Source organism: Cricetulus griseus, chromosome 10, assembly GCF_003668045.3.
Source record: "Cricetulus griseus strain 17A/GY chromosome 10, alternate assembly CriGri-PICRH-1.0, whole genome shotgun sequence".
Lineage (NCBI taxonomy): Eukaryota > Metazoa > Chordata > Mammalia > Rodentia > Cricetidae > Cricetulus > Cricetulus griseus.
Window position 1 is genome coordinate 32,023,712 of NC_048603.1, and position 15,830 is coordinate 32,039,541.

General features: G+C 39.8%; 1 protein-coding gene across 1 annotated transcript in view; it reads right to left on the bottom strand.

Annotated features, from left to right (window-relative positions):
- Positions 1–15,830, bottom strand: part of LOC103158800 (collagen alpha-1(XIV) chain) — a 208,269-nt gene that overhangs the window by 69,737 nt on the left and 122,702 nt on the right. The window contains exons 26-34 of the mRNA XM_027431692.2: positions 13,842–13,898; positions 10,364–10,503; positions 9,255–9,378; positions 8,842–8,985; positions 7,707–7,871; positions 7,038–7,076; positions 4,538–4,676; positions 3,518–3,660; positions 1,658–1,767 (exon numbers count right to left, since the gene is read on the bottom strand). Of these exons, the coding sequence (XP_027287493.1) occupies positions 1,658–1,767; positions 3,518–3,660; positions 4,538–4,676; positions 7,038–7,076; positions 7,707–7,871; positions 8,842–8,985; positions 9,255–9,378; positions 10,364–10,503; positions 13,842–13,898 (1,061 nt within the window). The remainder of the gene's footprint in view (positions 1–1,657; positions 1,768–3,517; positions 3,661–4,537; positions 4,677–7,037; positions 7,077–7,706; positions 7,872–8,841; positions 8,986–9,254; positions 9,379–10,363; positions 10,504–13,841; positions 13,899–15,830) is intronic.

Below are 15,830 nucleotides of genomic sequence, written 5' to 3' on the forward strand. Positions count from 1 at the left end.
AAATCTCACCCTGTGGCTTGCTTCTTGTTAACACTGTCATTGACAAGAGTAGAAATTGACTTCTGTGTGTTCTGGGGAAGATTGTTCCCATGTTTAAAACAATATTTTGCTTTACAAAGGACATTGAAACATCCTCAAAAATATTTTGCTTCTTTGGTTACACATAGAAATGGTTATTCGATTTGGGGACTATATTTTATACCCCAAATGTAAAAGATAGGGCCAGCTAATAATCAATAAATAATGAAGCTATTTATTCCATTGTAATGCTTCGAACAAATACAATCTGATCTGTGAGAATCGGATTTTCACTGGCATCTTCGATCAGCAGTCATGTGTTGCATCAGTTTACCACACAGTAGGCCTCTCCATTTATTCTGCTTGTTTAGCTCTACTAGCACATAAGCTAGAGGGAAGTATCTCTTTATACAGCTTTAAAAGTTTAAAGGTTTATACATTTAAAGCCAATCATTAACAAATCTCACTTGTAGCTCCTTGAGTCCTGGTTAGGAAAAGAAAAGCCTTATACTATTGAAGACCCATGAAGAGTTCCTTAAAGTGAGAACACAAGCTCATGCGTAAGCCACAGCTTGTGATGACAATGACTCTTTTGACATAGATGGATATTGTAAATGCTTTCCATCTCCCCTACAGTTTTCCCTGGCTGCCTTGCAATACACTCTACACAACCAAGTAAAGCATCACACCATGATTCTAATGAAATTCTAAGAGCTGTTAATGGAACTTTTGATTCATAAACCTCCACTTGTACCCCCCCCACAGTTTTCAGATAGTACGTAATCCTATCAAACAAGAAAAAAAGTGAGTTTTCATATGTAATCATTCTTAATTATACAGTGTGCAATAAAGATACAACAAACAAACAAACAAACAACAACAACAACAACAACAAAAACATGGAAAGTTCCAATTGGCCAGAGAGAGGGAGACCAGCAATCCTTTCTGAGTGTGTGTGTGTGTGTGTGTGTGTGTGTGTCTATATGTTTGTTTGTCTGTCTGTGTATCTGTGTGTGTACATGTTTCATAGCATGTGGGTAGTATCAAAGGAGAACTTTGTGGAGTTGGTTTTCTCCTTCCATCTTTCATATGGGCTGGAGGGATCAAAGTGAGATCATTAAGCCTTCAGTATCTGCTGCTACATGCATTTACCCACTAAGCCGTGCCACCAGCCCAGCCAGCAATCTTTACTACATCACAAATAATGCAGCAAATGAACATTGGTCTAATTAGGAATTCAGTGCTTTCTCAAAGGAAGACTCTGGATGGAATCTGTCAATATCCCCTGGAGTGCCTGCTATGAGTACACACTCCAGTGTCTCACCTCAGAATCTTGGATATCATTGTCAAGTCCTGAAGGAAGTAATTCTTACTCCAGTTAAATTCTGAAACCCAAAGCTCCATGAATTTCAAGAAATATATTTCTGAGCTGGGTATAGTGGAGCATTCATTTAATCCCAGCATTGATCTCTGAGTGTATGAGTTCCAGGACAGCCAGGGCTATATAGAGAGATTCTATCAGAAAAAAATTACACACACACACACACACACACACACACACACACACACACACACACCTATTCCTCTTCCTAAGAGAAAGTGGAATTGATAAGTACATTACACTAAGACCCTCACCAACCTTATGAAAGCTTCCGTAGAACATTTTCCTGATGTCTGGTCCTTCAAAAGTAACAGTTTGAAAATCTCCAGTATAGTCATAGTTGAAATAAGTTAGAGTTTTTCCACCATCTAGTCAAATAAAGAAAAGCCAGATATTTCAGAAATAACTTAAACTGGTAAATAACTTTTTCCTAAAATCCAGCTTGACAGAAAATAGTGAATCCATCATTTTGAAACCATATCAAAAACAAAAGGAGGGGGATGAGACACCGAACAGTCCTCAGGTTGTTACAGGCTTTCAGGTGGCTAAAGTACTTGACTTCATGCCATGTGATGATGGAGAGATCAGGAACCTACATGTCCCCTCCCCTCACACCTCTATGCCTCAACTCTTATCCACATCACTTCTTGAGAACAGTCATCAAAGCTTAGAGTGAAAGGAGATAAAGAGAGAGAACATTATCAATAAATATTAGGAAAGAAAAACTAGACATATTGTCTTACTATTCCACTACAGACACTAACTTTCCCAGGAAATGACGTATTACCACACTGATGTCTCCTTTGTTATGAACAAATAAAAGCTTCCTAATCTTCTGGCCTTTGTCTTACAAGGAATTTTCATTATTAAAACTAAACACACTTTTTTTTTTCTCAACAGTGCTTTGTTACACTAAAATTTAATTCTCACTTTACTTTTAAGTGAACACTCTGACCAAAAGCAATCTAGAGGAAGAAAGAGTTTATTTAAACTTACCGGTCACAAGTCCATCATTAAACTCCAATTAATTAGCCAAGTCTTTTTTGCTATTCCATATAACCAAAAAACACAGCAGGAACCATGGAAGATGCTACTTGGTGGTTTGTTAGCAGACTCATGCTTATATAGCACAAGACCCCTTCATAGGCAAAGTGCTGCCCGAAGTGGGCTGGACTTTCGTATGTAAATTAACAATCAAGATACTCCCCCACAGATGTGCCCACAAGCCAATCCAATCTGGAAACTCCCTTATTTGAGACTCCCTTATCATGTGACTCTCTGCTATGTTAATTGACTGTTAAAGCTAACTAGGACAGGGAGCAAACTCACTTTAGCCATTTTAGGACTTCTTTATTTTGAAGCCCAGAGTGCATATGGAGTGAATGACTTAACCCCCGTAGATTCTTCTTAGTTTCAGTATCAGTGCAAAAGGATTCCCCCATACTGTTCGATTGTTGATTGACTTCCATACATTTCCCATTGCTTGGAAGTCAGAAACCAATCTCCTAATTCAATTGTTTGAGTCAGTAAGCAGAAAGACCTTTCAGGGTTTGGCTCGTGCCTTCATTCTAATTATGAGACTTACTAAACTCTGTGAGCATCTCATGTTACACTTCCCAGCAGGACAGGGGAAGTTTTCCTAGCTGGTTCCTCTTCATATTTCCAGCCTCCAAGCATCTCAACACATGCACTTCTCATTTTCTCAACAATAGCATTTGGTAGCACACACACAACTTGCAAATGTATATCTCTATCCCAGAATTCTTTCCAAATACAATGCTGCCAAATTGGCCTCCTCTATGGAATATCAAATTGGCACATGTATTTATCATATCATGTCAAATAAATTAACTTCAGATCCCGCCTCTGCAAATAACCCTGCCCCCCCCCCCAATTTTGCTCTGCCTGCGGTATTCACTCTCTAGTAGATACTACTTGTCTTGCTTTACAAAGCAGGAACTCATTGAGCATTTCTTGAAAGAATAGGTTAATAAGTGAATGAATCAATGATTTTATAACTCATTGCTTGTTGTTCACACAACAAGCAACATGAAATGGTATGAGGACATGCCACATGCATTATCATGGGTATAGCAAATGCTACACATATACACTTACTGTCTAAAATAATCCCAACCAGTGGGTCGGAATTTTTATTTAAAATCTCCCAAAGAGCAAACGGCTCCTGTGGAGTGTCAGGAAGGATCCGGAACAGGAAACTCATTGTATAGTCAGAAGGCAGCCCTTCCGGATGCAGATACCTGATGGTGGAATGAAAACAATGCCTTATTGTAGATTTCTTGACAAAGTCATCCTGTGACCATACAGTAATACTCTTTCATTATGGAAGCTTTGAAAACCAGGAGGAGACTGCCGTGAATCCCCATCAGATCACTGTGTTAGGCTATCTGGTAACCCAGAATTGGGGACTTTCCCCATTTCCACCTCCCAATTAGCTTTGGCAGTGCTTGGGTTTCAGACATACACCACTGAGTCCATTTTTCACATGGGTTCCAGGTATTTGGACTCAGCTCATCAGGCTTGCAGAAGAAACTCATTTACCAGTTACATAAGCTCCCTGCCCCATCTGTGGATTTTACCTCAAGCCATTGGTGTCTCTGAGTTTTCATTTCAAATTTCAGAGTTGTTTAGGGGCATGAGACTTAGCATAAATCAAGATTTAGAAAACACGTGGTCCACTGTATTACTATGTAAGCATCCATTACTTTTACATTTTCACAGATGAAATTATGCTAAACTTCACCCAGAGTTATAGGATGGGGCTGATGTTTTATGTTAACCTATGTTAATAGGTACATGCATGCCTAATGTCCAAAGGGGCCAGAAGAGGTCACCAGGTCCCCTGGAAATAGAGTTACAGATGGCTGTGATCTGTTAAGCGGGTGCTAGGCATTGAACCCTCTGGAAGAGCAGCTAGTGCTCTTATCTGCTGGCTGAGCTATATTTTTCAGCCCCAGGGTTGTTTTTAAACAAAGAACTATAAACATCATTTGCTCTAAACATCATAGAAAATCTTACCACAAACTATCACAGTAAATTACAAATTGACATCGTTTTTTTCCCATTGAGATATAATAAACATATGATTAACTTTAGCATCTTGCAAGGAAAACATACTTGGTTGGCTGGGAAACCAGAGCATCTTTGTGGATTTGATAACATGGGAACAGATTGAAGGTGCCGGGTTCCATAGAAACTCCTTCCACTGCAGAAAAGTCTTTTTCAACCAAACCAAACATTTCCATCATCTTAAATCCTAAGGTGGTAAGAGAGGGTATAAGAACAAACAGGAGTATTTTTTAATTTTCTACTAAATATTTAAAAACAGGCAGCTGGACCCCAATCAAGTATTGATCAAGATTTCTGTTTAAAGTGTTCTGATAATGATGGTGTTTGTGTAGATTCATAGAGGTTGGTTTTGGTAGGGTGGCCATTTTTACTGTATTAATCCTACTGATATATGAGCATGGGAGATCATCCCATCTTCTGATATCTTCTTCAATTTCATTTTGCAATGGCTTAAAATTTTCATCATACAAGTCTTCACTTGTTTGATGAGAGTTACCTCAAGATATTTTTTCAAGGCTATTGTGAAAGGTATTGTTCCTCTGATTTCTTCTCTTAGTATATTTGTCATCTGTTCTATAGAAAGGTTACTGATTTTTTTTAGTTAATTTTGTATCTAAATACTTTGATAAAAGTGTTTCTCAACTGCAGGAGTTTCCTGGTGGAATTTTTGGGTCACTTATATATGCAATTATATCATCTACAAATAAAGATACTTTGACTTCTTCCCTTCCTATTTGCATCCCTTTGATCTCCTTAAGTGATCAATAAGCAAGCTACAATCCTCATCACAACACAGGCTGGGTATAGACTATGGAGTAGAAATGGATCTAGAAAGGGAAAATGGGGGAGTTGTATGGATGAGGAAAGGGACGGAACGGAGAGGGTTGAATGGGGAGGAGGAGGGAAGGATGCAAGGGAGTGAATACAAAGAAGAACAGCTAAAAGTAAGGACCATTTGAGAAGCCATGAGGAAACTTGATGCAGTAGAAGCTTCCAAAAATATGTATGTGTATGAAGGTGATCTAAATAAAATCACTAAGTAACAGGGAGACAGGGTCCCAACTGGGCAGCTATTATAACTGAATAAAACTTCCAGTATCAGGAATAGACTTCATCTAATTGAGATGTCAGCCAAATGGAAACCCCCAAAATAACTCAGACTATTGCAAAAGACATGGGTTACTCTCTATTAAACTGACAATAAGGTCCTATTGTTGAACACAACACCTACACAAATCACTGAACATGGAGCTGGTGCCTACCTAGAGCCTTCAGCCCTATGGGCTAGTGTTCAAGGTACTGGAACATACTCTGCATGCTACTAAAGAAGAAAGGTAAACTCCACCCCAGCTACAAAACCTTTGGTCTACAGGGATGACCTGCCTGAAAATGTGTTAGTGCAATAGGGGTTCAAGGCTTGTGGAAGTAACCAACCAATAGATGATAGGATCTAAGGCTTGCTAGTGGACATTGCTTGGGTAGCCAAGAACCTGAAACTAGATAGGGACCTAGAAGAAAACGAAATACTACTGCTATGCTAAAGGAATCGAGCCATATAATGACTCCTAACAACATTCTTCTATAGTCTTAGATCTATGCCTTGCTCAGCCATCACCAGAGAAGCTTCCTTTTACACTAGATGGGAACAAATGCAGAGACCCACAGCCAGACAATGTACAGAATGTGAGAGACCTTAGAACACTCAGTCCTAAATGGGGTATTTCTATCAAATGCTTCCCCTGAGGATTCACAGAACCCTATGGGAAAGGAGAAGGAAGATTCTTTATGCCTGAGGGGATGGAAGACAGCAAGGAAACAAGGCCATCCTGAACACAGCAGGACCAGAACACATTGAACTCCTAGAGACTATGGCACCAAGCACAGGGTCTGTGTGGGTCTTAACCAGATGCAATGCCAGCACTGAGAGAAGAGAACACACACCTCCATCCCTAGCCCAGAGGCTATCTCTAGTTTATAACCACTCCCCAGTGAAAAACTCAGTTTCTCCAACAGAGTTTCACTGGGTCCCATGCTCAACAGTAGATGCCAAAACACAAAAGTAACTCAGCGGCATCGCTGGAGGTTCTTTGTCTCATATCTTGTCAGGGCCTTTAAAAAACAAAAACAAAAACAAAAACAAAAACAAAAAAACACCTTACAAGTCTTTTGCATATATATTAAGGCTTCTGTTTTTATGGGAATCCTGTGTGTGTCTCTATATCTCTATGTGTTTCTTGTGCTTTTTCTCCTGTTTTTCTGGGAATCCTGTGTGTGCAAAGGTGTGTGTCTCTACATCTATGTGTTTCTTGTGCTTTTTCTTCTCCTGTTTGTTTTGCCCTATTTGTCCCTGTTTTTGTTATTTTATTATCATTCTTTAGATGCCTATTTGTTTTCTCACAAAAGAAAGAAACTGTGGATTTCAGATGGGACGAGAGGAGGGGATCTCAGAGAAGTTGAGAGAATGGAAACCATAATCAGAATATATCATATGAAAAAAGAACCTTTATTTTTAATCAAAGAAAATAGGAAAAAATGTGGCAACACATACCTGCAAGATCAATCCCATCCTTGTGCACCATTGGGCAGGCTGAAAAGCAATGAAAGCAATGTGAAAGCCCAGCTCACGCGTCTTCCACATGTATGGTCTCATTGTTGAGAGCACAGGAAATTAGCATCATCTTCCCTAAGCTTCCCACGCCAGAACTGCAGTGGGGATAGCTTTAATATGATGCTGCTAATGTCCCGTTTAGACCACAGGGCCATAGCTTCCTACCACTCTCCCGGATCCGCTAAATCAACTTGAAAGCACAAGTTGAAAGATGTTTTAATTAAGACATCTTTGAAAATGATTTCCTCCATTTGTTTGCTTTTGCTTTGTTTTATTTTGTTTTAAGATGGGGTCTTGCTATGTAACCTTGTCTGATACTAAGTATTCCAAGCTGGCCTCAAACTTGGGGCCATCATCCTGTCTTAAGACTCCTGTGTTTAACACAGATTGTCCTCACTTGGGAAGGTCTTCATAATCCCAAACTTCTAAAGGCAGGAGACAAAATGTTTACCTCACATGCTCAAACCCATGGGACTTAAATAGTAAATAGTAAATAGCCCTGGGTGTCAACAGGCCTTCCTCAGCTCTAGATGGGACTCCTTATTTAGCCCGTGTTAGATATCTCAGATTTCACACAACACTCAGGAATACAAGTTCAAAAGAACTAACTTGCTGATGCAGTTTCACAGACAAAAGTAATTAATTCATCTTCAATTTTCTTGAAGGCGTCAAAGTCATCCACGAAGAAGACGTGCCGGGAGCTGGGTTTGCTGCCAATCCGAACCAACTCCGAGTAGTCAGCATCAGCCACACCGATGGCAAAGATGTTGTAACCTGTGAGTGACACATGACCAACATTTGATTACTTAAAACGTCACCAAGTACAAACAATGAAAGATGCTGGATGTCCAGATGATTAAATTGTGATCATTTAGGAAGCCCAGGAGGAGTGGCTAATTCATTTTTTACTGTTCATCAGAATTCTTCATGTGCATATTTCCTTACATGAAAATAACTTCATCATCCCCTGAAGAAATTTTTCATAAAAAAACCTCAACAAAGCTAAAGCCCCAGGTGGAGAATAAGCCAGAATGGTTCCCATTTGAGCAACATATTTACAATTGTGTATTTTTAACAGTTATTCTGACATCTGTGGTATGAGGTGCTATTTAAGCAGTAATGGTTTGTTTTTGTTTCTTTTTTTCCCCCTTTAGAAGTACAGCTTAAGGTCTAGCAGTCTAAACAAAGTCACCATGTAAAAACTGGCACGTAAGTATTAAACTACTGTTGCTAAGCATATCATCTTAATCTCTTTCCTGTGACCAAATATCCTGACAAAAGCCACTTAAAGGAGGAGTCACAGTCCATCACAGCAGGGATGTCAGAGCAGCAGCAGGAGCCTGAGGGAACTGGTCACATTGCATCCACCGTCAGGAACCGAGAGCAAAGAATGAACACATGCTAATGCCCAGCTCACTCTCTCATCTTTCGTTCCGGGCTCAGCCCATGGGATGGCACCACCCCTATGCAGCATGGGCCTCCCTATGTGAACCCAAGTAAGAAAGCCCCTCACAGGTATGCCTACGTGCCATCTAAATTCCCCTCACAGGCCACCTAATCGCCTCATAGCACAACCACCCCCCAACCTAATCCCCCTCACAGGCACGCCCACGGAATCGTAAATGCTTGCAATTCTAAGATCCATGTGATCCACTGGGGAATATTTAATGAAGCTGATAGGAATGTGTGCTTGGTGCCAGTATTGTTCTCAGTGGCCATGGTGGTGCCTATACGAGAACCTTACCATCTGCCTGCATTTCCCTGGAGATTTTGTTGACGTCATCTTGCGATCTTCCATCAGTTATAACCACGATAACCTTCGGGATGCCTCTCCTCGTACCTGACTCTACAGTGAATAAGGTATCGCGAACGTGCTTGATAGCTTTTCCTGAAACAAAGAATCAACAGTTCTGTTTCACTCCTCCACTTGCTTCCACAGACAGAGAAGGGGTGGGACAGAGATGTAACAACAATGAAAAATCATTGTGTCTTGGGAGCTGAGGCTGCCACTCAAGGGGGAGTACCTGTGAGGGATGTGTATGGCCCTGGATTCCATACTCAGCACCAAAAGAAACAAACAAGCCTCATAACAAAAGTCATCCTCAAGTTTCTTTTGCTGGGCATTGTTTTGTCAGTGTTTGTCTGTTTGGGTCTTACCTGTTTTAGTATTTCCTCCTTTGTAGGAAATGCGTCTGATTGCATCAAGAAGTGTCTCCTTGGTTTTGTATGCATCGAGTTTGAATTCTGTTCTGGGGTCATCAGTGAACTGAACCATTGCCACCTGGAGATGGAGGGTGTATCCACTTTTACACAGGTAGGGACTTCCACAAGGTCAGAAAACATCACACAGTAGCATAGTAGCAACCATCATTTAAATTTCTTCTTTAACCTAATCTTTCCATTAAATTTTCATAGAGGTAAAATATCAATTTAGTGGCAAACTAAATTTCAAGTTCTAGGTGCATATTGAAAGCTAGAATTTTTACAATTTCTTTCTAACGGTTGTAGCACTTTTATCACTTCCTTTAACAAGCCAAAATTGACCTCCTAAGTCTGGCAACTGGGTGGGCCCCAGAACCATGATTATATTCTTTATATAGAGCTTCCTATGACACAAACATGAAGTCACTACTAGGATTCCACCCACTGCACAAAGAAATGGGGGCACAGGAAATAGGGTCAAGTTCAAGAGCAAACAGCTGAAGCCAACGCCATTCTAGTTCAAAACCCGTGATCTCACTCATTGCTGCATAAATCTTGCTACCTTAATTTCCTACAGTTTACTTCTATTCCTGTGGCACTATGGGACAGTTTTGAGTTGAACAATGAACTATAGACATGTGTTGGACGGATGAAACAGGTTCATATTCTACATGATCCTTAGAAATGTGTGACCATGACCTGGCCTCTGACTTTCAAGACTTCCATGCCCTTCGGGGCAGGGAAAATAGCATGTGTAAAGGAAATACTCTGCCTTAATATAAAATAAATATGCCCTAATGTCCTTCCCACCATCTTTAATTTGGTAATCTCGAGAGCTCTGGGAGGGACGTCCAACCTTTTGATGTTGTAGTATGAGTCTGTCATCTACAAATGAATTGGGCTGCATCATAGCATGTATTCATGAGCAACAGGTTGGACACGCCTATAAGGATTAGCATTTCACAGTTCTTTGATTACATCCCCTGACAAGTGGTCAAAGTAAGAGACTGTGAAATAATTCCTGGATGCATAGGATAATGTAATGCTTGGCTGGTTAACCTTACCTGAGTTCCATCAGCACCAATCTTATCCAGGGCTCCCACAGTGCTATACAGAAAATTGATGATCTTATTGAAATTGTCATCCCCGATACTCCAGGATCCATCCACCATGAATACTAGGTCTGCCTTGGCAGCTTTACATACTGAAGACCAAGAATACAGTTTGAGTCAGAGGTGAGGGGAAAATACCATCTCTATCAAGCCAAAAGACAGGTAGCAGATACCTTCTGGTAACTAAAGCTCTTTCCAAATGGAAAAACATAAGCTATTAAGATTCCCCATGCATGTTTCTAAAACTGTATCATCATTATTTCCCTTTCATGCCCATTTATGACTGAGAACAGGGAAGAGAATAAATCCAGTGATCACTGCAAAGAATAAAAACGAGGACTAGAACTGGAGGTGAAAAGAATGTAGAGACAGAAGCAAGCAGCCAGCATTATCTAATAATGTCCATGGATATCTGCTTGTTGAGTCTGAGTTTATGTCAGAGGAGTCAAGCTCAGGAGGAAGACGTGATACAGTGGAATCAGATAAACTACAATTTGGGTTAGGATATGATGAAATAGCTAAACTGCCCACCCAGCATGTTCAAAGATCCCTAGCACTGCCTAAAACTGAGCATGGCAGCCCATGCCTATACACCCGGCATTGGAGAATTATAGGCAGGAGCTTCATAAGGTCAAGGTCATTCTTGGCTAATGACAAGTTTGGTGGAGCCTACGCTACATGAGACACTGACTTTTAAAAAAATCTACAAGTCATTGGGAATAAGCACAAAGTTTAATAACTGCATTACTCAAAATTTTTCCCTATGTCCTTTTACCATCCACTGACAAATGTCCAAAAAATGTACAATAATACCTGTAGAAGGAGGCCATCGTCAGTACATTCTATGGATAATGACATAATTAAAGGCCACACAATAATATAACCAAGGCCCTTCTCCATTAAAAGCACCCTTTCAAGGCCTCACCCTCCCCTGGGGAGCAGAAAGGGATTGGTACAGAGGGTGGGTGGGGGGCAGGGGAGGAGGGGAGGGAGAGGGAACTGGGATTGACATGTAAAAGAAGCTTGTTTTTAGTTTAAATTTAAAAAAGAAAGAAAGAAAGCCCCCTTTCAAAGTTCTCTTCGAGCTGTTTCTTGTGATCTAGTCATTTTTATGCTAGTGTGGATCATTGGGATGAACTATGTTTTATAATGAACACAATTTGCTCTCCTGGAATCTCAATTTTTTCATCTTAGTTCATACAAATACTCTATGAGATCATTTCCTTTGTCTCTTCTTAGAAACAACAACAACCTGGCTACTGTTGTAGCCACTTCACTCATGCCAGTTGTCCATGAGGTAAGTGACATCACACTTGGGGACAGCCAGGATCTGGCAAGCTTGCTTTCATGAGCTCTGTGACTTACACAGTTTTGTAGATTCATAGTCTGACTCAAAAGTTGAAAAAGATTATAGGTCTTTTAATTATAAACAGGAAAGGAAGTCATGCCTTCTGTTTCCAAGCAAAGAGGAAATAAACATTAAGTTTTATCTTTGAAATGAAAGCAAAATTTTATTTTACCAGCATGCATGAAGAAACTACATTTGGGATATCTAAAACTGTGTTTTTAATTTTCATGTTTAAGCCTTTTGTTTTCTAATTTTAAATACTTGCCTAATAAGTATCCAGTATAAGTTTGATAATAAATAAAGATCTCTACTCTAGGTTTTCAAATAAAAAGTCCAGGGAAAGATGTGGGTAACTTTCCTCAGCTTGTTGATCAAGGGCACCCTAGAAATCTCCAGAACAATACAGCCTATTCCTATTGCACTTGGGCTACCACCAGAACTTGATGGTAAGAGCCTATTGCTGAAGATACCGCATACTTTGGCCATAGGACATGGAGAAATCATGTTTGTATTGCCAGGAAGCTTCCTTCCTGCCAACGAGCTTTCATAGTACCAGAAGGTGCTATGTAGGCTGTATCAGGGGAAAACCACCAACATTTTTACCCAGCTGTGAATACTATGAACTGTAATATTTGTGTATACATGTGTATGTGTATTTGTGGATGTGGAGACCTGAGGTTGATGCTAGGTGTTTTCTTCAATGACTCTCCACCTACACAGTGTTTCACTGAATCTGCAAACACTGAATCTTTAGCATGCCATTTTTGTTAGACTGGCTGGGCCACAAGCTCCAATAATCTGCCCAAGGTTATGTATATCTTACCCAGCTTTTATGTCGATGCTAGGATCCAAACTCAGGTTCTTTCAGGCTTATGCAGTGAGAACTTTACCACCTGGGCCATCTCCATGGTCCAAAGTTATCTTTCCTAAGCAAAGGTTTCATTAGGTCATCCTTCCCTTAAGTGAACATCTTGTGCATCATATTTCTGAATAATAAATCCTTTTTTGTTGGCACACAATTCCCTTCATAACTTTATCTTGGCTCTCTTTTGTGTGTCTCACTAAAGCATTGGTGGTTCCCCAAACACATTATGGACTAGGGTCACTCTATGACACTGAGCAATATTTATTCTGTTATTTATCTCTCAAGCTTGTTCAGAGATAGTTGATATCCCCCCCCCATTTATCAGACACTAACCAACTGCAGCATTAATTCTTCTCACTCCTGGGCTATCATAATTCAATTTCTCTTTTATAACTCAAACCACTGACATTATTATCTGCATTAGTATCTATTTCTCTTACAATACTGAAAGTAAGCAAAAAGTAGCACCCTGTACTATCGTGGTATTCCTCAAGGTTAACATAAGAACTTTGAAAATTAGTAGTATAGCTTATAAGTGCATGCTATTGGGATAGAAAATTAGTTACCACTAATTAAATAGTTACCTTGGCAGCTCCAGCTGTTGAGATGAGAATAGAGCCTGGAGAGGCACTTAGGGGGTAAATTGGAGACCATTCCACATAATGCAAAATTACATACTAGCTTTTCATTTACCTTATGTAAGTATGTAACTGCTCTGCCTTGGTAAACATTCTCTATTCTGAGATTTTTCAACGAGATCAACATTAATTGATTCTGTAAGAAAAATCCATTCTGGGTCTACAATTTATTATTAAGTGGATTTTTTAAATTGTCATTATTTGATAAACATGTATGTGCATGTATGTTAAGAAAAAGATTAGGTAGGACAATAAATACTTTGTATTAATACCTTGGTTTTCTTCTAAAATTTTGTTATTTTTTAATGATGTGTCCTTGTACATGTGTGTTTGCATACATATGTGAGTGCAATATTCAAGGAAGCCAGGAGCTTTGGATCACCCTGGAGCTGGAGTTACAGGGTTGTGAGCTGCTTGGTGTGGATGCTGGGAACCACCCTCAGGTCCTCTGCAAAAGCAGTAAGTGCTCTTCACTGCTGAGCCATCTCTGCAGCAGCCACTTTGGCTTTCACTGAATGAACAAACAAAAACCACAGAAATCTTGAATGTGGAATCACTGTGTCATTACTGTTCTCTTACCTTCCTTTGCTGGTGGAATGGTCGGAGGGAAGGTTGGTGGTTCGGTAGGAAGTGACTCTGGTAGGAAAAGGACAAAGAGTGATCTCGTTGTAGGGAACAGACAGGAGTGATATAGTAAATCTTCACGCAAGGTCATCAATGATGTTGATAGCTGGCTCCTTTGAGAATTTAATGATGGCTATAAACTAGTCACAGCCTGTGAAAACTGGTTTATCCATCCTTTTATTGTACACCAAAGGCTTACAATGCCATCTTGCCCCCATTCAGTCTGCTCAGCAGGAATCAATGTAATCAAACTGCCAACTACAAAGTGGTTCTGATTTGATTTAAGGCAGAAATCTTAGCCTTCATTGGAGATGTAGGTTCTGGCTGTTTTCACACACACGGTGAGCTTCATTTCCATTCTGCATAAGCATTAACCATCAATCCTTGGTCCCTGACACTTCTAACCCTTCCCACTCTGTGTCCCCAAGGATACCAGTTACGAATGAAATGTGATTCACTCTCTATTCTGTCCAGTGTGCATCTGGAAAGTCTTTCAGTTCTGAGGACCAAGAATGAATACTTAGTGTGCTCAGATGTTTTCAACCTGCACCATGAAGATGACCTGGGGACAGTTAGAAAGAAAAGTGATTCTGACACTGAATATTTAGAAAAAAATCAGAAAAATATTATTTTCCCAGTTTAATATTTGGGAAGTCTATTAATAATGGCCATTCGCAAAGGGGAAGTCCAGCTCAAGCAGCCAACAGCTGGAAGAGTTCAAACTCTGACAGATGTTATAAAGCGAATTTCTTCATTAGAAGAGATGACTTTCGTATCCTCTTCTAATCTGGGATTCAATAAAATTATCCAAGTGGCATGAATCAACATGAAAGAATGAGATAACTGGCTATTACTGATAAAGAAAAAAACAGTCCATGAACTAATTATTCTGTGAATGAAAGCAAGTCATTGGATACCATGGCAGGATCCCATTTTCGGGTAAAATGTGTAGGTAGAAGAAACCACAGTGGTAGAAATATGTCTTTCTAGAAGAAAGAATGAGGGAAGACACACTTGATGTGTTGCTGATGTTCTGTTATGGATACAGAATGACTTGTTTTTAAAGGCTTTTGTTGATTTTTGAGAATTCTAAAATTAAAAATTTTAGAGAGAGAGAAGAAAAGGGAGAGTTTTTAATACTAAAACTATGATTGCAAAATTTTCATTAGATCACTATAAAATGCTTCCCAAGCCTGGCTTATACACTTGGGAGTTAAGGGCCTTCTTTACTAGTAAGCACTTTATTTATTAGAGAAGACTGAGACATAACCTCACCAATAAACTCAGAATCAAATCAAGGGGTGTTGGTTTGAGCACAGCATCTGGCCACAGAATCTCTTGGGTATGAAGAGTACACTCACTGGTGCCACATGTCCGTACTCCTTATGTGGCACACAGATGGTCCCTATCTTCAACCATGTGTGGGGCTGCCACAGAGCAGACAGTCGGTTCTGCATTGCTTCAGGAAGTTGAAATAGAGCCAACGGATGGAAACTACAAGAAGACAGATGCCTTCCATATCAAGGAACTCTTTACATCAAACTAAGAGCTCCCAAATGGAGTTAACCCTCGGTTGGTAGCTAACAGTTGTTGAGATTAAGGTTAGGGGATACTAAAGTAAACCAGAGGACACAAACTCAACTGTTTTCAACAGTCAGACAAATATGAACAATGAACTTAGCCTATGAACCCAAGAACAAGTTTCCAGAAGATTGGCACCAGGAGGGTACATAGACTATATTTGAAAGTTGTCCTAAGTTTTCAAAATATATTTTAAAAAAATTTTAAAGTAAAGGTCCAGAGAAAATGCACAATAGTGAGAGCTAGCTCTTTGGCTATAAGTTGTGACTCCCAAGAACATAATGTAGAAGAAAAAAGTATGTGTCCAATATAACACAAGTTGAAAGCTCAACAGCTGTTTAGAGATGTTGAATCTTTCCTGGC